Genomic DNA, 24,506 nt, shown 5'->3' on the forward strand with positions numbered 1-24,506 from the left:
CTTAATATTGACAATATTTATAGTTGATATTTTAATGTATAATGTGTTTTCTTTTTCCATTCTCACCGCCCCCTTTTGTTTATGATTTGTAGTCACACAAGATCAAGACAAGCTACAAGGCTTTTGCAGCAATCCCTACAAACACACTACTTCTCGAACAGAAGGTTAGTTTATTTAAAAAAACCTATTCCAGTGATAGTGGTGATTTTATAATTAGGAGTAGCCTGATAAAATCACTTATTTGGGGTACCAAAAGATGTGACCAATGCTCTTCTGTTTGTGGTGGATGATTCCAGCTGTTTAGCCCTAAGTGTGGTTAGTCACTCTAAACTACTGGCTACATTTACAGAGCATCCATCTTCAGGGATACATTTGTGTGTGCTGTCTTGAAGAACTGGAGGTCTGGATTGGTTTCTGTTAGTCTTTCTAAGGAGCTTAACATAACAATAATCCAGGTCCCCACCATAAGAATTCTGTTTGAAACCTTGGACAGAGGCAAATTTGGGAGAGCGCAACCGGTTCACTTGCACTGGGTGCCATGGCAAGAGGGTGCCACAACAATGACAAACAACAGAATGTGTGAGGGAGTGGAGCACCACATTTTGGCAGCACACAGGGTCCTGCTGAAATGTTAAAACCTGAAGTCTTTCACTGCCCTGGAGAGCCACTGCCATTCAGCATAGACAGTGTTGTGCTAGATGGGCAGGATGACTAGGTTCAGAGCAAAAGCAGCTTCAAGTGTCCCTATGGGAGAAAGTAAACATCAGTGTGCATGCTCCCTCTATAGGACAGGTGGGCATAGCGCATCAGAATGGCAGCATGACTAAGAACCAGAAGTCACATTGGCTGTGCCCAGGCCCTGATTGTGGAACATGGCTGGCAGAAATTAGCTTAAAGTAACAAGGGAATCTTAAAAAACACAAAAATAATTTAGCAGAAACTCATGTTTCCCTAAATTTACTCTTTAGATTCTTCTGCTTCTACAAATGTGTGCATGGAGATTAAGATTATTTATTTGGTTTATTTTTTGTTGTTGTTCCCTTGTGGTACTTTGCAAAATGAGTTGAGGCTATGGTAACAGCTGATTTGACGGAATTCTTTTCTTTGGGACTTTGTATGCATGTTGCTTAGGGTGCTTGGACAGATGGATGCAATCTCAACAAAAGAAAGAAACAGGTTAACAAATGAATAAAATTCACATTGTAGTTCTGCCTTTGTTTTTTATTTTTCCAATGCTGCCTTGATCTCAGAATAATGTGAATTAATCCCTAGGCACTCGATGAACCAGCCAAAGCAGAAGAAGTCTCAGAAAACAAATCTTTGGATACACATTCAGAGGTGACTCTATTATTCTCTCTGAATTCAACTCAGCCCTATGAAAATCCCTTTATTTCTGGTCATATCTCCATTTGACTGATCCTGTCCACAGTGAATAAATGTTAGAATTTGCACTTTTAGGTCGCATCCACGCCATTCAGCTGGAGAGCATTTCAAACACACTCCTACCTCGAAAGAATCTTGAAAATGGTTGTGTACCTTTCAGAGATCTACAGTTCCCAGTTGCCTTAACAAACTATAGTTCCCAGGATCTTTGGGAGGAAGCAATACGTTTTAAATGTTCTTTAAATGTATGATGTGGATGTGATAGTTGTGGTTCCCAAAAGATGCAGGCTATTACAAAACGCTGGTAGCTGTGTTTTTGCCCACTTCTAATGAAAACTTTGTAATGGTAAGAGCTGTCTGCCAGTGGAAACGATAACCATGGGAGATGGCAGACTCTCCTTCACTTGATGGCATTTAAGGAGATGCTAGATGGACACTTGCCAAGGATGCTAAGGTCCAAGGGAAACCAGTGCTCTCCAGATATATATTTTTTCAAAATTTTATATTGATTTTCACATTTATCACAAGGAAAAAGGAAACATTACAAAACACAAAACGAAGAAGAAGAAAAAGACACAAAAAAGAATTATTACTTTAAATCCCTAATTTCATTACATTGAAAACTGACTTCCTCAAATCCCCTCTATCTGAATTTCATTATATCACCTATTTAACAGTTCTCCAAATTCATATTTCTAATGATATTAACTCCTTTCATTTACTTACCCCATCTCTTTTATTGATATTCTAATCCTTAATATTTACTAGCACATATACGTATTCTACCCCTAAGCCTATTAATTTCTTCCAATAATTTTCTATTTATCTTATATTACAGTATTTAGCTAAATATTCTTTAAATTTCTTCCAATCTTCTTGTATCTCCTCTTCCTTCTGGTTGCGGATTCTTCCAGTCAGGTCGGCCAGCTCCAAAAAGTCCAACATCTTCATCTGCCATTCTTCTATTGTTGGTATCTCTTGCGATTTCCAATTTTTGGCTAGTGATCTCCAGATATTTTGGGCTATAACTCCCATCATTCCTAACCATTAGCCAAGCTGGTTGGTAGTTGTAGTCCACAATATCCAGAGGACAGAACATTGGCTCCCTCTGCTGTAGTTGCATTTTGCATTATAGTTCTTGCGTTAAGAAGGTAGCTGGTCTATATACCCCCCACATGCCCCCTTTAAGCTCTCTGATTCTAGAATTACAAAGGCATTTCAGATATTTGTGTGATATTTGTGTGAAACACCTTGAAGGTCCCAAGCCACAGAGAGGTTAGGCTGGCCTCAACTAGAGCCAGGGCTTTTTCGGCTGCGGCTCCAACCTGGTGGAACGCTCTGTCACAAGAGACAAGGGCCCTGCAGGACTTGACATCTTTCCGCAGGGCCTGCAAGACAGAGCTCTTCCACCTGGCCTTTGGTCAGGGCGCAGCCTGACTCCCTCCTTTGGCAATCTTTACAAGACTTTAGTTTATGGTTGCCATTAATTTTGATTTTAATTCATTTTTATAATGTTTTATAATGTTGTACTGTTTTAGTGTTGTTAGCCGCCCTGAGCCCGGCTTCGGCTGGGGAGGGCGGGATATAAATAAAATTTATTATTATTATTATTATTTGTCAAAGAAGGGCCAAAAATGGGTTGGGAGATACATGCATGTTTTGGGTGGCGTTGTGTCATGATACATGTTTGGGGAGCTTAAAGTGCTGTGTTTTTGTGTTCAAGACAAATAAACAAATAACCCAAACGCTTAGTCGTGTTGAACTTGAGTATTCTTGCCTGGAGAAAAATGGAGGCGAGGAGATGGAATAGATAAGAGGATGTAGCAAGAAGAAAGATGGTGAAGGAGCAGAAAATGAATGGAGGGTGAAAAGCCGTTCATTGGGCTTTGCAAGCACACTGAAATTGATAACACAATGCGGTTTGCCCTTGGTAAAGTCAAGAGAAGGCGACCTATTGTCGTGGATTATAGCAGAGATGCAAGTTGTGAAACAGGACTTGGACAAGACAAGGACAAATTATGCAATATTCATGGCACAAGCTAATCCCAGTAATAAAAGCAGGAGATCATATGAAAAGGGGATGGTGAGCTGCAAATACATCCTTGGGGGGAAGTTGAGAATCATGTTGTGGGTAAACGTCTCTCTTTTAAAATCTTCTAGATGTGCTCCCCTGCTCAGCTCAGGCAACAAACTGAAGAACTGTGTGCTGCTATTGATCAAGTCTTACAGGACCCCCTGTCTATGGTAACCAGATATTTAAAGCATCTTGTTTGTCTCTATGCTTTCTCCCCAACCCCTTTTGGTTTCTGCAACTGAGCACTTGACACTTTCAACTCATTCTTTCTAGCGCCGTTGTGATTCTTCTCCAGGCTCCCTGCAGAACATATTGGATTCAGATGCAGGCAAAGTAAGTGGGCATTATTCCCCATGGATACCAGAATGCATGTTGTCTTACCCAGATGTCCACAACAAAACATTTCTTCCCTGAAAACATGAACAAAACAAGCTAAGGGTGTTCAAATTCAAGTTAATACGAAATTGTACTTTTCCATCTGACAAATGCACAATAATCTGGGGCTGTTAATACATCCCATGCTTCATCTTTGACTCTAGTTCAGGGATGGGGGGGACTTATGACCCTCCAGAGGTGGTTGGACTGCTGCTCCCATCAGCCCCCAACCAGCATGGCCAATAATGATGGGATCTGTAGTCCAACGACAATGGGAGGGTTACAAGTTCCTGCTCTGGTGCAAAATACCCTGAAGGTTTTTCACTCTGTAGGTGGAACTACATAACCATAAGGCCAGAAGTGACTAACCACAAATTTGGGGGCCTCATTTGCGCCTCCCCCCAATTTTTCAGGGCCCCTAAGATCCTCCCCTGATTTTGGGTATGGTAATAATAATAATAATAATAATAATAATAATAATAGGAGGGAGGAGGAGGAGGGAGGCACAGTGCTGTGGTGGACTGACAGGGATGCAATTTTCCCCCTCTACCTTGCATTCAATGCCCTTTTAAAATGTGTTATTGGATTGTTCTTGTTTTTATTTTGATTATGTGCCGTATTTTTCGCCCTATAGGATGCACCGGCCCATAGGACGCACCTAGTTTTTTTGGGGGGGAATAAAGAAAAAAAATTATTCCCCCCCCCCCCGCTGCGGCTTCAGTGCGCCCCACTCTCCGGGCAGCAGGTTGCTATCCGCAGCTTAGGGAGCCCTGCGGGAACTCCCGCAAAGCTCCCTAGGCAGCGGATGTCTGCCCAAAGCGCGGGGCGCTCTGCTTCAGCGCGCCCCGCGCTCTGGGCAGCAGGCTGCTATCCGCAGCCTAGGGAGCCCTGCGGGAACTCCCACGGGCTTCCCAGGCTTGCTGATAGCTTCCTGAAGCCTGGAGAGCGAGAGGGGTCAGTGCGCACCGACCCCTCTCGCCCTCCAAGCTTCAGAGAAAGCCTGCATTCGCCCCATAGGACGCACACACATTTCCCCTTCATTTTTGGAGGGGGGAAAGTGCGTCCTATAGGGCGAAAAATACGGTATTTTGTGTTTCTATATTGTGGTTTTATTCTGTGAACCACCCAATTTGTTCTACCTGTCTACATTTACCAAATGGGGATAATTATGTGGTCCTTCTAGCTCCTCACGATGGGAGCAATGTGCTAACTAACTCTGATGTTCTGAATTCCCAGAAGGAAAAATAAACATATTCCGGTGTAGGGTTAAATAATGTTCTGGATGGTTGACCGTGAATCACTTGCTACAGTGATTGACCACAATGGTCTCATTCAACATAGTCATAATATCTTAACAAGACACCCTTTTTCATGTTCAAATTCTGTGTGTATTTTAAGCAACAATCTTATATTCACCTGGGAGCAAGCCTCCCTGAATTCAGTCAGACTTACTTCTGAATAGATGTGCATAAGATTGTGTTGTTACTCGTCTGCATTGCTGTTTGGTGATCACAACAACAGCAGAAAATTGCCTGAATGTTACAATTTGGCACAAAACCTCAATGCACACAGAACTGGCCAACCTATGTTGCAATTACAATATCGGGCTGATTAATCTTTACTTACAGACATTGATGTCTTCACAGAGACCAGCTGGACGGGAAACAAGATTTGTAAGTAATTTCATAAATGGACTTTAAATTTCTTGCCTGCACTCAGCCTTTGTATCTATTGGCAAAAGCACAGCACAGCCTTCAAACATATAAATGCAGAGTGCATTTTCTCATCACTGACTGGCTACAGCAAGTCGCTACAGATTAGGAAGAACAACTTCCAGACCTGGAAAGGTATTTCCAGAGAGATCTGAACTCTGGCATCTCCCCCCCCCCTCTCTCACACACACATCAAGCACTGATCATAATACCTTTACAAGAATGCCACGTTCAAAATCACATTATTCGTTGTAATCTTAATCATCTTTAGTCTATCAAACTGAATGACAGAAGCCCATCTCCAGGGAACTGAAAATAAGTGGCTTGAAGGCATTAGCATTTAATGAAGCATTAAATGGCATTATCCATCTCTTCACCTGGCAGCAGCTCCTTACAGAACAGGCACCTGGAACAGAAATCTTGAATCCTACTTGGAATTTTTCCATTAGCTCCTATGAGGAGCTATAACAGGGCACCAACTGTATTTTCTCTGATGATGATGATCATGATTATAGTAAGAATAGTTGCCCCAGCCACTCTGGGTGGCTTCCAACGTATATACGGCATTCCGGGATCAAATTAAAAATTGGGACATCTTCTGTAAAGCCCCGACTGTCCCTGGAAAATAGGGAAACTCGGAGGGTCTAGAACATAGATATTTGCCTAATAGCCACTAGTGGCCTTTTTCTAATCCTCTTTTAAAACCATCACATCCTCTTGCAGAGACAAATTTCATAGTTTAATATTTTCCTCTGTGTAAAGTTGCTGATGTCGCTTAAAATTTCAGGTTTGGGGTATATTGCAAATCTTGCACTTCTGTGTGTATATACCATGGATATTTTGTTATAAGGTGGTGGTTAAGTGCAGAGATTTTGATGAAAACATAGGTGGGTTTTCCCTTCTATGCACAATTAACTGAGGGAGGGAGGGAGGGAGAGAACATTTATTATCCAGGGAAAGGTATTTATTTCAAGACAGGTTGATGTTGCAATTTTAGTCTACATGAGAAAACATATTCATGGTTACTCCTATAATTCATTTTATTTCCTCAGAAGTCTCACTGTCGGAGGTAAAGGAATAAAAATTCCCAGTTTATTTTTTATTTATATTTCTAAATCAGTGCAATAGATAGCTAGAGAGGTGATGGGTTTTTTTTTATTATCATGTGCTGGCCCATAATGATTTGAAAAGGGATCATAGAAGTGATCATTCACTCTTCTGAAATTGTCAAACATGTTAAACTATGTTTGGGGCATTGTTCCAGTGGTAACTCCCTGGGGGCTTTCCAAAAGATCAATTTATTTAGTGCAACAAATATGCCGCTGATATTCATTTGCCACAAGTGCTAATAATGCAGTATTGAAACAGGACTCAAATATAACATGCCTACCATTAGGGAAAGGAGAATCTGTCAGTTTTTGTTCCTCTCAATTTCTCATTTGTCTAGTCTTCAGTCATCATGAAAATTCACCAGCGTTTGCTTGCAAATCCCTCCTAATATACACAATTTATACAATTTTCCAAATATACACATTTATGCAAGCAGTTTCCCCCAATATAATGCATTGTTGAGTATGTAATTTTCACTAATATATGGATTTTAATAATGAACATTTTTTCTTAGTGAATGTGTTTTTGTGTGCATTACTTGTCTGCAGAACTGAATTGCAAAAATCAGAGAAGTGCAAAATTTAAAATGTAGCTGTGTTTTGGTTCACGTATTAATTAAGTTCATTTTTAAAGGTGAACTGATGTGAACTTTCCCCTCCCTCTATCCTTGGGTAAGCTGCTGCTATGAGCATTTAGATTTTTGTGCAATTCATTTTGTTGCTTGTAGAAACAAATTTCATTTGGGCTACCTTTCTCCTTTTCTTAGTTCTTCGATTATTATGTACTATTGTGATGCTTAGTCTCATTAAAAAAACCAAAAACCTGACACATCATTTGTTTTCGGGTTGTAAAGCCTCATACGTTCATACTTTTCCCAAAGAAAAACAAGACACTCTTAACATGACGGAAAGCAATGTATGCTTCTAGTTGAGCTGATATCGCATGTATTTTATTTCAGGCTAACCTTCGTTCATTGCAATCTGCAGCACCTGAGAAGCAAAAGGTATGTTTCATGTCTAAACTAACACTCCCCACTACAATAAAATAAAATAGATTATGGAGTTGAAAATGATTGCATTTAAAACACATCACTGGAGTCAAGGTAGTTTTATTTATTTATAGTTTCATAGCTTTTAAACCTAAATATGTGAACAACCAATTAAATAATAAAAATGCAGTGTCAGAGCAACCCATCGCTCAGGATGACATTAAGTTGCAGGGCTCTAAAAACCTACAGGCATGGAATTATTCTAAGGTAAAGGTAAAGGGACCCCTGACCATTAGGTCCAGTCGTGGCTGACTCTGGGGTTGCGGCGCTCATCTCACTTTATTGGCTGAGGTAGCCGGCGTACAGCTTCCGGGTCATGTGGCCAGCATGACTAAGCTGCTTCTGGCGAACCAGAGCAGTGCACGGAAACGTCGTTTACCTTCCCGCTGGAGCGGTACCTATTTATCTACTTGCACATGACGTGCTTTCGAACTGCTAGGTTGGCAGGAGCAGGGACCGAGCAATGGGAGCTCACCCCGTCATGGGGATTTGAACCGCAAACCTTCTGATCAGCAAGCCCTAGTCTCCATGGTTTAACCCACAGCGCCACCCGCGTCCCATGGAATTATTCTACCTAGGGCCAAACTGCATGTTGCATATAGCAGAGCTGTAGCTTCAGGGGTGCTAACTGGTTTTTTTTTTTTACCCTGGTGAAGTCTCCAGAGGGGAACCACTGAGGCTCCCAGCCTTTGTGAGTGTATGATGCAAATGCGCATGGGTGTGTGTGCCAAACTTGGTCTTTGACTGGGTGAAATAAAGATTAGTTTCACTCCTTCATATAGTGCACTGCTTAGAAGTGGGTAGATCAACTTATGTTGGCATGTGCAAAACAAAATCTTGGAAGTGCCTCTTTCTAGAAGTAAAAATGAAGTGATAATAAATTAAATGCCTAAGCATTTGCTGCCCTGTCTCCCTGCCTGTGGGAGATGCAGCTATGCATCTGAGAGAGTTTCGCAGAACAGTGCCCAGCATTCGGAATAGAGCTGCGTGTTGTTTGAAGCTGGGATGTGATTTGTCAAGCAAAATAACTTTGGCCAAGTGGCTGATAAAGAGGCTTGCCAAATACATTGCTTTGTTAGGAACAATATCAATGCAGCGGATTGCTAATACCATTGTATTCAAAGCTGCTTTGCAGTTATCTTCCATTGAATAAATCAAACGCTTGAGATGTTGTGTTTTCAGTCTGGTGCTGAGCCTCAGGACTTCATCATTTTATTAACTGCAAAGCAATATTCAGCAGGCTGCTTATTATGGTGTCAAGAAAGCAACGTGCTTATTTGGAACTCTAAAACGGATTTCTCGCTGTTTTGAAATGCCTCGATTTCATTTACAGATCATGAGCATTAAGTAACAACTTGAACTTCATAGCACTGTTAGACAGGAAGGGGTTTGGGAAAACCTAGTCCCATAGCCCTGTCTAGCCATTGACATGCAATGTAGCATGCAAGCCTAGAAATTGATAGTAGGCATAGCATTCAGTATCCTGAGGATCTCAGCTTTCTTTTCCTTCGACATCAGGTTTCTAGTCCTTATGGTTATGAAAGTGGACTTTGACAGTATAAGGGCAATTTGTCCCCTGGGAAAGCTTTCGTGGTCCTCATTTTCAATATGAGTGATGAATTGTTGTGCCACCCACAATGACTCTTGTGATGTGTTGGGGAAAATGGGAGTGATCAGCAATAGGACACAAGCAAATACAAATAAATATTTTCTTATTGGTTATGTATCTGGCTTTCCTAAGTATTGGCTTCCATAAGGCATCTATGAAGACCTGATGTTTCCTAAAGCACAGTGCAATACAGAGAAAGTATAGAGTGCTAAAAGAGAGTTCAAAATGTTTAAGTTATGCGTTTTACATGTACAAAACAAGTAACTTGTATCTCGTGAATGTTCATGAGATTTGTTGCTCCATAAACATGGGCTCAAATAGAAGAATTTGCATTTTCCTCTTAGGCATTTCTGGAGAGCAGTAATTTAGTTGCCAGTGGGAGGACGAAAATTAGACTTCTTAAATCCAAGGCTTTTGCCTCCTGTTCTTCTGATACATACATGAAAAGGAATTTTTATTACCCTTATGTGGGTTGTATGAGACCACTGACTGTCATTGCTTTAATTTTTTAAAGTATTGATAGAATACAAAATGTTCTATAAATATTTTCCTGAGTGAAATATAGCCCTGGTAGGAGAATGACAGAAAAAGCATTGAAAGTTATTTTTCTTTTCCTTCCTTCCTTCCTTCCTTCCTTCCTTCCTTCCTTCCTTCCTTCCTTCTTTCTCTTCCTCTCCCTCTCCCTCTTTCTCCTTCTCTCTCTTTCCCCTTTCTCTTTCCCTTTCCCTTTCTCTTTCTCCACCTTTTAAAAATTCCAATACAGATGCAAACTTTCCCTTCCTTTCTCTTACCTTGTTGGTAGTAAGTAGGTGCAACAGGTGGTCTGAAGTGTGTCTGTGAAACTGCAGTTAAAAATCACCCAGCATCTAGCACAGTGTATTACAATTGCAACAACAGGCAGCAAAATCATTAAGAGATCTTCCAAGACCCCCATAAATTTTCAAAGTGTCCAGGGGTGGGGGTTCGGAACCACGGCACTAAGTGAAATGTATTCCACTAGGGGAGCTTGAGAAAAAGCTTACCTATCTGGGACAGTGAAACAGATGGCTTAAACACCTGTCATGCCACAGTTCACTTTTAGTAGGCTATATCCAGTTCACGAGGTACCACAGCCTGCCCGAGACTTCTTCTGATCCTCCACTGAGGCCCTGCCCCTGGTGCCTTCCATTTTTGGGCTGCGATGCTACAAAGGACAAAGCTTTTCAGGGGTGGTACCTGGTTTTGGAATCCCCTGGTAAAGAGGTTCCACTGGTGCCTACTTTGCAAGCCTTTAGATTCCAGGTTAAGACATTTTTATTTACCCGGACGTGTATGCATGTGTAAATAAGATAAATAAATAATGCCTCAGCATGCCTTGTGGGTTGGGTTTTATACATGATCTGAAAAAGAAAAAGAAAAAGAAAAAGGAAGTTTTGACTCTCCAGTTGCTGCAACAACTGCTCAGGGATGATGGGAGTTGTAGTCCAGCAATGTCTCATGTGCCAAAGGTGGTTTTCAGCTATGATTTATACTGGTTGTGCCACAAATGCATCAGGGTAGACGAGTGCAGCAGTTTCCCTTTCATACTTAACCATTCTTGGCTTCGGCAAGAAGGGATGCTCATTGAGAAGTAACTAATGTATCTTTATACTTTATGACATGTAAGGGTGGCAAGTTAAAATCTAAGAATGTACAGTATTACCTCGGTTTAAGTACTTAATTCGTCCCAGAGTTCCGTTCTTAAGCTGAAACTGTTCTTAACCTGAAGCACCACTTTAGCTAATGGGGCCTCCCGCTGCTGCCGCGCCGCCAGAGCACTATTTCTGTTCTCATCCTGAAGCAAAGTTCTTAACCCAAGGTAATATTTCTGGGTCAGCGGAGTCTGTAACCTGAAGAATATGTAACCTGAAGTGTATGTAACCCGAGGTACCAGTGTATGCAGTTTTCCAAGACATGCACACAATTCACACACACAAACGTATCTCTCTACTTCTTTCCTGGAAACTAGACAAAGCCTGGTGTCATTCGTCCAACAATGGTGAAAGCAAAAATAATAACGTTAAAGGAAGAGGAACCTGCCCAACCAAACCCATTCAGAAAGTACCTAGAAGAAACCGGTGGCCTCCAAACTGAACAGGTAAAGCTTCTTTCTTTTCCTAATTCAGCTGAGATTTTCTTACTGGAACAATGTAGCTGAATTTGTCTTAAGTATGCAGGTGGATATTTTTAACAATGGAAATAACAAACCATCCCTGAACCAAACCCTCTTCCCACTCACCCCCCCCCCATATCTAATAAGAACTGTCCCCCTCCTATGCTGATGTCATTGTGCTGTGTGCCTCCCCACTTTTGTGTCACGGGTTGGTGAGAATGGGGAGACTTGGACCCTAAACCCCACTTAGCCACGAAGCTCAGATGAACCCGCCTCATAGGGTTGCTGTGAGAATAGCATGGGAAGGTATCCATTAATGCCACCCTCGGAGGAAGCAAATCAGACATTCACCAGCTACTCCTTGTCCCGCTATATTAACTATTTTTTCTTCCTTATCCAAACAACTTGAGAACAATTGTGTCCAATCCAACAGGGGCATTAGGCAACATAGTAGATTCTCCCTTGCTGATATGAGCCCATCTTTCATATTATAATAAACTGCAGTCCTTTACTGTATCTGCTGCAGTAACCGTATTAACATCCACAAAACCATACAGAAATAACAAGTGAATTCTTAATCGTACAAAGTCAAGCGAACTGGGCATCCCCTCTGGGCCTCTTGGGTTGTCCATTAACCAATCTCTTTGTCTGCTTCTCTTTCTTCCAGGATTCATCACTTTCCCATCCTTATTTATATACTAAACTGAGCTCTCCTACTAAGTCCCCATTGCACCCACAGGGGCTCTCTCATGCTGACTTGCTAACTCCTGGTCCATTCAATCATTTGGGTTCCATCTTTGGAGACACCCATGACAGTTCTTATAGTCCTTACCGTCGCAATACTTTGTATAACAAGGTGAGAAGTGTCTCTTCCTGGTGTTTCTGTTGTGTTAATGAAGGGCAAAGGTTTTTGAGGCAGCAATTCTAAAAACAAAGTAATTCTATATACGAATGCATTAATATAGTGCCCTTTGGCCAAATGGTTTCATAAGAACATAAAAGTAGCCCAACTGGACCAGACCAAAGGCCTGGGGTCAGACGCAGATGGCCTTTATTGGCTCCCAAACCCTGCCCACTAGCCTGGCCAGATTGGCCAGGATTCAGATAAACAGATGGTGGAAAAGCCCAGTACTCCCTAGCAGCTAGCCTAGGAATTCTCCAATGGCTGACCGCCTAAATCAGGCACTGCTCCCAGGGGGTAAGTATTTGGAGCCGCCTGTCCTGTGAGCAGGTAAGCAGCCATTTATGAACCAGATGCCTGTGTGAAGCCCATCAGCAGGGCCAATAGCCCTCTCCTGATGCTGTTCCCCAGCAACTGGTATTCAGAACCATACCTGGATGCTTCACAACAAATCAGGGCAGTTTCAAAAACATAGCACTTTTAAGCAGAGCAGCACACAGAAATGCCATTAAGCTACTTGCACTTTTTGGTGTTCTTTCGAAATGCTAGGTTGGCAGGAGCTGAGACTGAGCAACAGAAGCTCACCCTGATGCAGGGATTCAAACCGCTGACCTTTTCATCGGCAAGCCCAAAGCTCAGTGGTTTAGACCACAGCACCACCCACGTCCTTACGTGCTTAAAAGTGCTATGTTTTTGACTGGACTTAACTGCCTTTACCTTTTACCTTTAAGGACACTTATTTGGCAGGTACTTGACATCAATAGGTTATATGCGGCCTCTAATAAGCATCTTCAAATATTGTGAAATGAAAAAGCATTAAAACAAGCGTCCCTGTGTTGTGAATTTCACTGCCTTCCTCAAGGCAGCCTCATTGGCTGACAGGGATGTGCATGCAGGGCTGGGGAAAATGTCCTATCATGTGGGGAGCTTTGCTAAATATTATGGGGTCAGAGGAGAAGTTACCACGAGGATGCTATTTCCAGAAGCATCTTTGTGGAGTATATAATATGATCAGATTCAACACTAAGTCAAATTCTGGACCACATAGACCAGAATTAAAAATTATGTGAGTGTCCCAGAAAAGCTTGGTTGCTCTTATGTTGTTGTTTTTAAATTCATGTGCTATGATTCCATTCTTCGGGTGGTATTCAATCAAGTTTTACTCAGAGTAGGCTTACTAGATCTAACTTAGTCTTTTTCATTAATTTCTGTGGGTCCACTCTGTGTAAAGCATAATTGAATACCACCCCATTCATTTTCAGACACTGTACGGCAGAGCTAAATTTCATTGATCTTGATCTAAATTTCACTTGATCTCTGATTAGCTTTAGAGATTTTTTTTTCAATAGAAAGTGCAGTCTTTCCAGCATCATTAAAAATATATCCCAGGCATTTTCTCAAACTATCTCACATGAGTTGAATTTTAAATTAACCTTCTGCTGTGTCTACAATGAAATCTGAATTAACTAGGTAAGTTGTACTGTGATCATTCTACCACTAGAGAGCAAGATTCACTGAGCAAAATGACCTTCAGCATTCATGAAGCATTAACACACCTGCTTAAGTTGAACGGATTCAGGTATTTTTCATTTGCTTTTGAAAAAGCAATTCTTCATTTAGAAAGAATATATATATATATCCCCTGTGAGTGCCATTGTAAATTAACTTGGTGAGAAAGAGTCTTTTTATGCCTTGTATCAGGGCCATCTTAAGCATATCCGGTGCCATGGTGCAAAGATCCCTCTGGCCCCACCCCCTTTCCCAGAGTTGTTGACATTTCCCCAAGCCTCTGCGGGGATCACTCTCCTCCAGTGGAGGCTTGAGAAGGAAGCTGCACGCCCACCAGCCATATGGTTGACGGGGCACAGCTGGCGGGCGTGCAGGGAAAGGCGAGGTCGCCAGCAAAGCTGGAAGCTGCCCAGAGTGGCTGGGGCAACCCTGTCAGGTGGGCGGGGTGCATACGTTGTTGTTGTTGTTGTTGTTGTTAGATGTAACAGTAATGCACATTGTCATAGAGGTGCAAAGGACTAATTTAAAAGTTCAGATTTACAGCACATTTGAGCCATTCACCCCAACATCCTTACATCAGTCAGAACCACTTCACAAAATGCACATTTCTACACTGAAACAAGTTATACATTTGCCTAGTTTGGATGTCACGTTGAATCACTTGGCTATGTTTAGCTTGGAGTAGAGTTATTTTCTGTTACTGCAGAGGGCAGGACTTCGAACCAAACAGAGGGATCTGCAGGGAAGCAGATTTAAACATCACACCTATTTGTTGTGGGCTTTGTTCTTTTTAAAAACATTGTATTATTTGACCGATGGATTGTTTAGTTGATTGTTCCTGAGCCTGCTATGTGACCCTCTGTGGTGAAAAGCAATCTAATTGTTCCATTATTAAAACATATGTACTTTTAGATCGTTTTTTCACCACAGATGGTGGTCTATTAAATCTATTAAAACATGCTTAAAACATTAGATCTATTAAAACATACTTTTAGATCCATAGTAGATCTGCCCCTGCTCGCAGGGTGTGTGTGGGGGGGAGTATGGGTGCGCTGTAAATGTCTGGTGTGTAGTGAGATGGAAGTGGCTTTCATGTAAGAATTAAATAGCCTGCATAGTTTTGTTGTTGTTGTTTGCAGAGCCTTGAAAGAGCAGATGATGCAAAAGAGCAGCAGGTTTGGGGGAACCTTAGCTTTCCAGATACTGCTGAACTACAACTTCCATCATCCTGAGACATGCTCTTTAGGGCTGACGGGAGGAGAAGTTCAGCAACATCTGGAGGGTCAAAGGTTTCCCACACCTGCTTGCCTGTGTGGAGTGGCACCATTTTCTGCATATGGCATTTTTGTTTTAGTCTTGGTTAAAAAGCAGGCACAGGCAAAACACCAGGAGAAATCTGGAAATGAATACAGTAGCACCTCGGCTTACGTAACCCTCGGGTAACATAAACTTTGGGTTGCGAAAGCAGCAAACCTGGAAGTGTTTCGCCACGCACGCATGCACAGAAGCAGTCTACCATCTACCGCTGTGTGCGCATGAGCAGAAACGGTCTAACTCTTCTCCTTCGGTTGCAAAAACCTTGGGATCCGGCCGGACCTCCGGAATGGATTCTGTTCCAGAGGTACCACTGTAAAGGTAAAGACCATTAGGTCCAGTCGTGACCGACTCTGGGGTTGCGGCGCTCATCTTGCTTTATTGGCCGAGAGAGCCGGCATACAGCTTCTGGGTCATGTGGCCAGCATGACTAAGCCTGTAATATAATGTAAAAAGAAGTGCTTCTCATCATCATGATTAAGGCTGTGACCTCCTGACCAGGTCGTACTGACTGACTGTTGATGGGCAGCTTCAAAGTCTCCCTTAAGATGGTTCTTTATTTTGAAAAGGACTTGAACCTGGACAGCTTTCAAACAAAGGACTGATTTCTGTAAGACTGGACACACAGCCTGAAAGAATTGAGTTTACCTAAGAAATAAATTGGATATGCCTTTCAAATTTGTGTGTAAAGTTTATGTTTTTGCATTCCTTTCACATCAGGACAAAACAGATCTGCATGTCTTAAATGCCTAGGGAGAATGAAAGTTTGAAAGAGATGTTAGCCTCACTAAATAGCACAGAAAATATGTGGGAAACAGAAGATGTTGGAAACAGTCTTGTTGCTATGGCATTTGCCAGTTGCCAACTGGTAGAATTTGATGTCAAGGGCACACAGTTCCTATTGGGAATGAAAAAAACCTCCCACAGCTAAAAAGACAGTCATTCAAAGAGCCCCACACTCCTGCTGTGAGTGATAGCAGGTGATCTACCATACCATTAAAAATATGGAAAGTAAACATGACTCATTCTCTCATGCAAGAGGAATAAAGGTTTAATTAATCTATTTTGTGATCTTCTGGCACTGCAGCTTAAGTGTCAAGGGTTTTGACCTGGAATGGCTGGTCTAGAGAGAACAGCATCAGAAAGCCTTTTAAGATGCCCAAGGAGGAGAAGGAACACTTGGGTTTATTGGGGCAGGTGAGGGAGGTCAGGGAGAGAGGAGCCGCTGGTGACATACCTACACTCATATTACTCTCAGCACGGTCCTTAGCTGCATACAAATGGCATGTGTATAGGTTCTACTCTAACTCCAACAATTTGGAGTTAGAGCTGAGAGTGGGTGTTCCCTGACTCTTCCCCCCCTTTTTTGGTGGGATTCAGTGACATGTTGGCAAATTCAGGTTGAGAAATTAAAGTTGATTTGGCATTCTTGCATGCACACCCCCCTTCCCCTTCCTACAAAATCAGACCTTTGTGAAAAGGAAAAGGCATTGGAAAGTATGGGTCAATGTTTCCTTGATGGAACATCATCTAACCTCCCTGGAAACAAATGGGTTGTTTGCATATGAATAAAAACTAAGCATTTCAAGCTGGCATTTTCTGGATATGGGGTTTTATTCTTTGGGGGGAATTGCAACTAAACTTCATCTAAATTAGCATCCTATTTCTAGCAGGGGACAAAACAGCTGGTTATGGAAAGCCCCAAAAGTGAAAGCTCTAAACATGAGGATTCACTGTAGGCAAGAAGACCCTCAGCTACAGACCAGCCTTCCCCATCCTTGGTTCCTCCAGATGTTGCTGAGCTACAGCTCTCATCATCCTGTACTTGATACCCAACAACATCCAGAGACATCCTAAGCCTAGGGAAGGCTGTTATAGACAGAGGAGCTGATCTAATTCCCTTTTAAATTAATCTAAGCTAGTGGCGATCACAGGGATGTGGGTGGCGCTGTGGGTAAAACCTCAGTGCCTAGGACTTGCCGATCATATGGTCGGTGGTTCGAATCCCCGCGGCAGGGTGAGCTCCCGTCGTTCAGTCCCAGCTCCTGCCCACCTAGCAGTTCGAAAGCACCCTTAAGTGCAAGTAGATAAATAGGTACCGCTTTATAGCGGGAAGGTAAACGGCGCTTCCATGTGCTGCGCTGCTGGCTCGCCAGAGCAGCTTCGTCACGCTAGCCACGTGACCTGGAAGTGTCTTCGGACAGCGCTGGCCCCCAGCCTCTTAAGCGAGATGGGTGCGCAACCCCAGAGTCGGTCACGACTGGCCCGTATGGGCAGGGGTACCTTTACCTTTTAGTGGCGATCACTATATAGCTAGCACTCTCTGGGGCTACGTGGGTAGCAGCAAACGTAAGGCTCAGTGGCTGAGGTCACCAGAGACTGAAAGCTGGTTTAGCACCCATCCTCCAACAGTCTCCACAATATGTTCCTTTATTTAATCCTGTGGAAAGGGTGAAGCACAACTTTTAAGGCTACTGTTACGGGGGAGGGGGCTCACCTTCACCACTACCCCAAACGACCTTTGGAAGATTGTCCACCACTGATGGGAATCTTGCAAAGTATCGGGGTGTGTCTGAGTGCCTGTACACAGTGCGCATAGAGATGCGCTGCAGACACACACTTTCAAAATCTTCAAAGTACACAGACCCGCACATGCATGCTGTCTGCCTTATCGATGGGCATTCTGCTAACAACGCAGTGAGAGGAGTTTTTCAGACATCAAGCTGTCATGAAGGGTTCATGGGCAAAAGCTGAACATTTATCTTCAGTGTAATTTGCAATACGCCAGGTGTTTACCCCTCATGAAATGCCATTAAGTGCCATTGCAGTGTCTGCTTTGTAACGCTCTTGACATTTCCTCTCTTTGCAGCCCACTCATCCGATAGTGCCCATTCCAGAAAATGAAGCACTCAGCTCCAAAGAGGTAATGGTAAAGCCCTCTGCATTTCTAAATGCATGCAGGGTTATGACCGCTCACTCAGATTTGTTCTTGTTGATGCAATGTAAGAATGAAAATCAGGAGAGGGTGTAGATGGGAAAAGGTTGTTTTGTATGACAGGTTCACATGCATGGGTTAAATCCTTTGATCTGTTTATTTATTTTACTTCTTTATAAAGGCATTCAAATACTTCCTATGACAATCGAGCTCAAGGAAGTGTACATATTTAAAAATATAAATGAACACAACAGGGAAACCGCAATGGTATGAGTAAAATGCAGCCGATAACCCGAATGACACCCTTAATTAACTTTTAACACCAGGAAATGCTTTAGTGCACAGGTATGTTTTTAACATGTGCTGCATTTAACAAGTGTTGGCCCTTGTTGGAGCTGCAAGGGAGGCAATTCTATATAGAAAGAGGGCCACCACAGAGAAGGCACTCCAACCTGGTTTCCTCCAACCAAGATAGTGACACAGCCAGGAGTGCAATGCTTGGACAGGACAGTAGGGGCAGAGACACTCCTCCAGGTATCCTGGTCACAAGTTGTTTTATAGGTTAAAGTCAAAACCTTGACTTTCAACTGTTAGTTTATCGGAAGTCAGTGGAGTAGCTTCAGGAACTGTGTAATATGTGTGGAAGAGAGCACTAAATGGCACACAAATTACACACTTGTGCCTATAAATGAAAATAATGGTGGTCATGGCATGGCGATAGGTGGGATAGAATTAATCATATAGAAGGGGGAGGAGAAATCCTGCCTGTACCTTTTTTGTGGTAGAACAAGGAGACTGCAGCCAACACTCTTGTTGCTGAGTGGATGGCTGACCTGATGTAGACATGTTATTCTCATGCCATGGCTGTCCGGAGTCTCACCTACCAAACTTCTTCCTCAGCTATGGCTGGTGTGGGGGCAGGAGGGGGAAGCTTGTTCTAGAGTGAAGCCTTTATTCTGTTTCCCCAAATTTAAAACTTCTAAAACTTCTAAAAGCTATGTTGTCTTTTTGAAGAGGAAAAAGAGAGAGGCAAGCATACCTGTGTCATGTTCAGAATAGCAATATTCTTTCTAACTGGAAACTTTTACAGCTTTGTTCTGCTAGAGCACAAAACAAGCTGGATTTGCTGCCCTACCAGGAAAACAAAGATCTAAGCAGAGGAAACGCTCCAGACAACGGCAGTCCTCACAGCAGAGCTCACTGTCTACCAAGAGGAGATTTTGAGAACGTTTTTGCAAAAACCACCTAAGGTAGATTTGTTTATTATCCTAGCTTCCCCCAAGGAGCTCAAGGTGGCATGCATGGTCTCACAGTGGTCTGTGAGGTAGATGAGGCTGAGTATGACTTACTCCAAGGTCACCTAGTGTGCTTTGTGGCTAAGTGGGGATTTGAACCCTCATCTCCCAGGATCTAGACCAGTGTTTCCCAAACCTGGGTCTCCAGCTGTGTTTGGACTACAATTCCCATCATCCCTGACCACTGGTCCTGCTAGCTAGGGATGATGGGAGTTTAGTCCCAAAACAGCTAGAGACCCAAGTTTGGGAAACACTGTTCTAGACCAATACTTTATCCCAGCCTTTCTCAACCTTGGTCTCCAGATGTTCTTGAACAACAACTCCCATCATCATTGACCACTGGTCATGCTGGCTAGGAATGATGGGAGTTGTAGTCCAACAACATCTAGGGACCCAAGGTTGCGAAAACCTTCTCTGACCACTGCAATACTGTGTTTCCTGTTTATGACCCACATTTTCAATATGTAATGCAAGGCACATGGCAGGAGGTCCAGCAGCAGAGTGTAGCCATCTTGCTCTCTGCACTCAGAACAGAAACATTGATGACCCTCCAAATGGGTTGCAGAAGTTGCCTAATAAAGACCTCGTAGACTCTCATCAATGAATCAGTGCATCAGTCTTTAGCCTCCAGGATCTCTGAAATAATTATAGGCTGTCTGTGTAAAATAATACCCTTTATTAACAAAAAGGGACATCGTCACAGCTGGATGTTTCATGCGATGTTAACAACACAGCACTGTAGACATTCTCTACTGATAATGGATCAAAATTATTTATTCATATCAGCATGCTTGCACTCTGGACAACACACCCCTTTCCTGTGTTGGTTAAGATGTGTTGCTTCAGTTGCAATTCCTAGGGTAGACTGTAAGGAGGCATCCTGTTTTGTGTTCATCACAGTTGGCACTGATTCTGACAGCTGGGATAGCTCAGTCAGTAGAGCATGAGACTCCTAATCTCAGGGTTGTGTGTTCGAGCCCCATGCTAGGCGAAAGATTCCTGCATTGCAGGGAGGTTGGACTAGGTGACCCTCGTGGTCCCTTCCAACTCTACAGTTCTATGATCCACTACAATTTGACTTCCACTGAAAGCTATGTTGTTTGTCTCACTATCCACAATGGCCAAAAGTAATGAAAGGGAAACAATGCAGAAAACAATGTCAATGGCAGACTAAAAAACCTATGGCTAATGCTGCTCATATTCATTTGCTTGATCTCTGTTCCTGACCTCAGATGAGCATGTGAATTGCAGCCATTTCCACTCCTGATTCCAGCTGAATTCCCTGACATCCCTACTCATCAGCCATCACAGCATCCACAAGGACAATTCATCAATCTTTATTACGGTCTAGAGACCCAACAAATAATTACAAAACAATACACAATTCATACAGGCTACCCACAAGGACAATTAGGCATTGTGTACTTAGGTCTTTTTCTTGTCTTCTCTTTCCTACCAGGGCTGTCACTTGTGGGATGTTCTGTCTGGGAGCTGGAACAGTTATTATGTTTTCCTCCTTAATCTCATAATTGCTCTTTTGTCACTTCTGTGTCTAATGAGTACAACAGGGAATTTAATACTACTGAATACATGCTATGTGGTACCTATTAAGCTTCAAAGTCACCAGCTATTATAAATTTTATTTATTTATTAAAAATGTTTGTATGATGCTAGTTCATTAAAAGAAACCCAAAGTGGTGTACAGCAATATTGTAGTCAGATATTACAGAAAGGTGATTTCTTAACTTCTGGCATTATCTTGACAACCTGGAAAAGTTTTCATCTGACATTTAAAGGTTAAAACAGAAGTTGCCTCCTGAATTGCCTTTGGACTGAGCCAATGGTATGAAAGTCTGAGATACTTGTCACTGTCAGATGAGTCTCACCAACTTGATCTCAGTGATAAAGCTGTGCTGTAAATTGCCCTGTGATCTTCGGATGAAGAGCTGTACAGTTGTACCTTGATTTTTGAACAGCTTAGTTCTTGAACGTTTTGGCTCCTGAACACCACAAACCCGGAATTGACTGTTCCAGTTTGTGAACTATTTTGGAAGCCAAACATCCAACGGGGATTCAGTGGCTTCCAATTGGCTGCAGGAGCTTCCTGCAGGCAATCAGAAGCTGTGCTTTGGTTTCTGAACGTTTTGGAAGTTGAATGGACTTCTGGAATGGATTCCTTTCAACTTCCAAGGCACAACTGTATATAAAGTTCATATATAATAATTAATAATACAATTGTCAGGACTGCCGCTAGGTCCCAGCTCACAGAGGACCAACGCCCAGTGGATATTATATACAAAAGTCTTTATTGAAGTTTAGTTTCCATTTCCAAGCTCTGGGCGCGCAGGCCCACGTCTTAACGCTAGACCGGCTAAGTCCCCTCTGACTCACTGCTCCACCCACACCAGTTTAAGATTCTAGCCTGGCTCCACCTCTTGCGCTGCTCTTTCCTGCGTTGGGTCCTTCTGCCCTCTGGGGTTCCCTCCTTCCTGGACTCCTCTGACGCGGAGCCTCCTGAGTCTTGCCCCTCCCTCCGGCGGGCTTTAGGACCTGGCTCCCTTCCCGGGCTCCCCGCTGTGCCGCGCTCCTGTACATTTGAACTTGGCGCGCGCGCCCAGCCGGTGACTTTCCTTCTGACCGTTTCCCCGCTTCCTGATGTGGGTGTTGCCAAACCTGACTCCTCTCCTCCCTCTGGTGGTGAGGACACTGGTCCCGACTCCTGGGACTCCCCCTCCCCACTGCGCTCTGGTGGAGACGCTGGCCCTGATCTCCAGCTGCTGTTCAGAGACTCCCCGCTGGCCCCTCCCTCTTGAGGTTTCTCCCTTGGAATCTCCCTTGCTCTGGCCACCGGCGCTCCCTTCTGTGAGTCCTCCGATTCGCTAGAGAGGCTTGTGGAATAACTCTGGCCACTGTCACTGCCTGCGCCCCCCTCGTACTCCTCCTCCTCACTCTCCATTTGCTCCCCCTCCTGTGTCTCTCCTTCTGAACCCCTGACAACAATCAAGCTGGGATATAAGGGTTCAGGGGTGCGGGTGGCGCTGTGGGTTAAACCACAGAGCCTAGGACTTGCGGGTCAGAAGGTATCATTCATATTTTTTGTGATAAATTAGCATGTCTTAACACATGGACTTAGGGGACGTGGTGGTGCTATGGTCTAAACCACAGAGTCTAGGGCTTGCCGATCAGAAGGTTGGCGGTTCGAATCCCCGTGATGGGGTGAGCTCCCATTGCTCGGTCCCTGCTCCTGCCAACCTAGCAGTTCGAAAGCACATCAAAGTGCAAGTAGATAAATAGGTACCGTTCTGGCAGGAAGGTAAATGGCATTTCCGTGCGCTGCTCTGCTTCGCCAGAAGTGGCTTAGTCATGCTGGCCACATGACCCGGAAGCTGTACGCCAGCTCCCTCAGCCAATAAAGCGAGATGAGTGCCGCAACCTCAGAGTCGGCCATACTGGACCTAATGGTCAGGGGTCCCTTTACCTTTACCTATAAGGGTTCAGGTAGTCCCTAATGTACGCTGGACCTGAGCTGTATTAATTGACAAAGCCCTGAATAAGGAATTGAAAAGGAGTATAAGATGCTCTCAAGTGCATCATTTTAGGATGAAGACAGGTGTAAGGCTACAATACTGTGCATTCTTACTTCAGACTAAGCCCAATTTAATTCCATTGGATTTACCTCTGAGAAAATATATACACAGAAGATTATGGTGCCTATATGATGGAATTTATTTGAACATACATTTGAAGCATTCTGTCGTAATTTTTTAGGGTAGTGAATATATATTCAGATCACTTTCCACTACACTTAAAATGTTAATGTGCCTTCAATTTCAGGTTCTTATAGTGAATTTAACATCCTTTTCTCAAATATCCAATAGCCTGAGTACATGACTATCTGTATATTAGTGGCTTAGTAAAATCTTATGTGGTAATCCAGTTCTAATTGTTTATAAATTGGAACATCAATTGATGGAGATTATTAGATACAATTTCAGTCTGTGGCATTTATCTCTCTCTCTCTCTCTCTCTCTCTCCCTCTCTCTCTCTCTCTCTCTCTCTCTCTCTCTCTTCAGATATGATTTCGGATTAGAAGTTAATTGTAGGGAATGCTACTTACCAGTCTGCTGCGATGCTGACATGAGATCTATGCTGAAGTGAGCTGAAGTGTTGCAGCTTAAAAATGGCCTCTCGCTGTATTTGTTGTAAAATATCAGTAGCATACCACAAGTAATCAGGAACTCGACAGTGAATATACAGTGAAATGATTGTTGAAAAATTCTGTATAACTTCCTGAAGTGTTTTTAATGCATGTTGCCTAGAAAATCAGCTTCGGCTGATCAGAAAACAATTTACATTTTGAAATGAAATAAAGTTGAGTTGTATATTGTATAAAGCATTTTTTGTGACTCATTTATGCCTGCTGAATACTGGTCAGAAGGATTTGTCAGTTGTGTTACTCTATTTAGTATTATTCATTAACTTTATATACCACCTTTCATCCAAAGATCTCAGGTAGGTTCACAACATAAAAATACAAAATGAGAACACCAGATACATAATAAAACAAAAATAAATCGGTAACCCCTTTCCCACAAACACATTTTAAAAGCTTTAGAATGTTCAATCAACCAAAGGCCTAGTTATTGAGAAAAATTTTTGCCTGGTGCCTGAAGATATGTACCAGGCAAACCTCCCTGGGGAGAGCATTCCACAAGTGGGGAGCCACTGCAGAAAAGGCCCAATCTTGTGTTGTCACCCTCCTAACTGCTTAAGAAACATCCAGAAGGTTTGTACACAATAATTTCTGCAAGCAGATTCAGGTGCTCAACCTTTTCCTCTTCCCATTCAAGGACTGTTTTTTCCTGACAGTATCAGAAAATGGAGAGAGAGAGAGAGAGAGAGAGAGAGAATCAGTTTCGATAAGCTTCTAAAGACATGTAAGCCTTTAATTTTTTTATTTTCTTTCATTTATATCCCTGCACCTTTCATCTGACATGGGGTCCAAGGCATCATCCATGTTGTTCCAGGCACTAACCTGCTGACATTCAGGAAGTGCTACACTCACCTGCTTTCAGACTATACCTTTGGAAACTGATTATTACAGTATGTC

At 42.9% G+C, this 24,506-nt stretch overlaps 1 protein-coding gene across 11 annotated transcripts in view; it reads left to right on the forward strand.

Annotated features, from left to right (window-relative positions):
- MLIP (muscular LMNA interacting protein) overlaps positions 1–23,792 on the forward strand; it is a 53,402-nt gene extending 29,610 nt beyond the window's left edge. For 2 of the 11 annotated variants that reach the window (XM_083730108.1, XM_083730100.1), the window contains exons 5-16: positions 93–164; positions 1,273–1,338; positions 3,544–3,627; positions 3,731–3,790; positions 5,461–5,505; positions 7,613–7,657; positions 11,299–11,427; positions 12,110–12,298; positions 18,036–18,089; positions 19,192–19,351; positions 20,856–20,895; positions 23,470–23,792. In XM_083730108.1, the coding sequence (XP_083586234.1) occupies positions 93–164; positions 1,273–1,338; positions 3,544–3,627; positions 3,731–3,790; positions 5,461–5,505; positions 7,613–7,657; positions 11,299–11,427; positions 12,110–12,298; positions 18,036–18,089; positions 19,192–19,350 (903 nt within the window). In that variant the 3' untranslated portion in view covers position 19,351; positions 20,856–20,895; positions 23,470–23,792. Of the gene's footprint in view, positions 1–92; positions 165–1,272; positions 1,339–3,543; positions 3,628–3,730; positions 3,791–5,460; positions 5,506–7,612; positions 7,658–11,298; positions 11,428–12,109; positions 12,299–18,035; positions 18,090–19,191; positions 19,352–20,855; positions 21,595–23,469 lie in introns of those variants that run through there. The other 9 variants (XM_083730109.1, XM_083730103.1, XM_083730110.1 and 6 more) reach the window with 7 other exon arrangements.
- Positions 23,793–24,506: the final 714 nt, after the last annotated feature.

The sequence above is a fragment of the Podarcis gaigeae genome (assembly GCF_964106915.1).
Source record: "Podarcis gaigeae genome assembly, chromosome: 3".
Taxonomy (NCBI): domain Eukaryota; kingdom Metazoa; phylum Chordata; class Lepidosauria; order Squamata; family Lacertidae; genus Podarcis; species Podarcis gaigeae.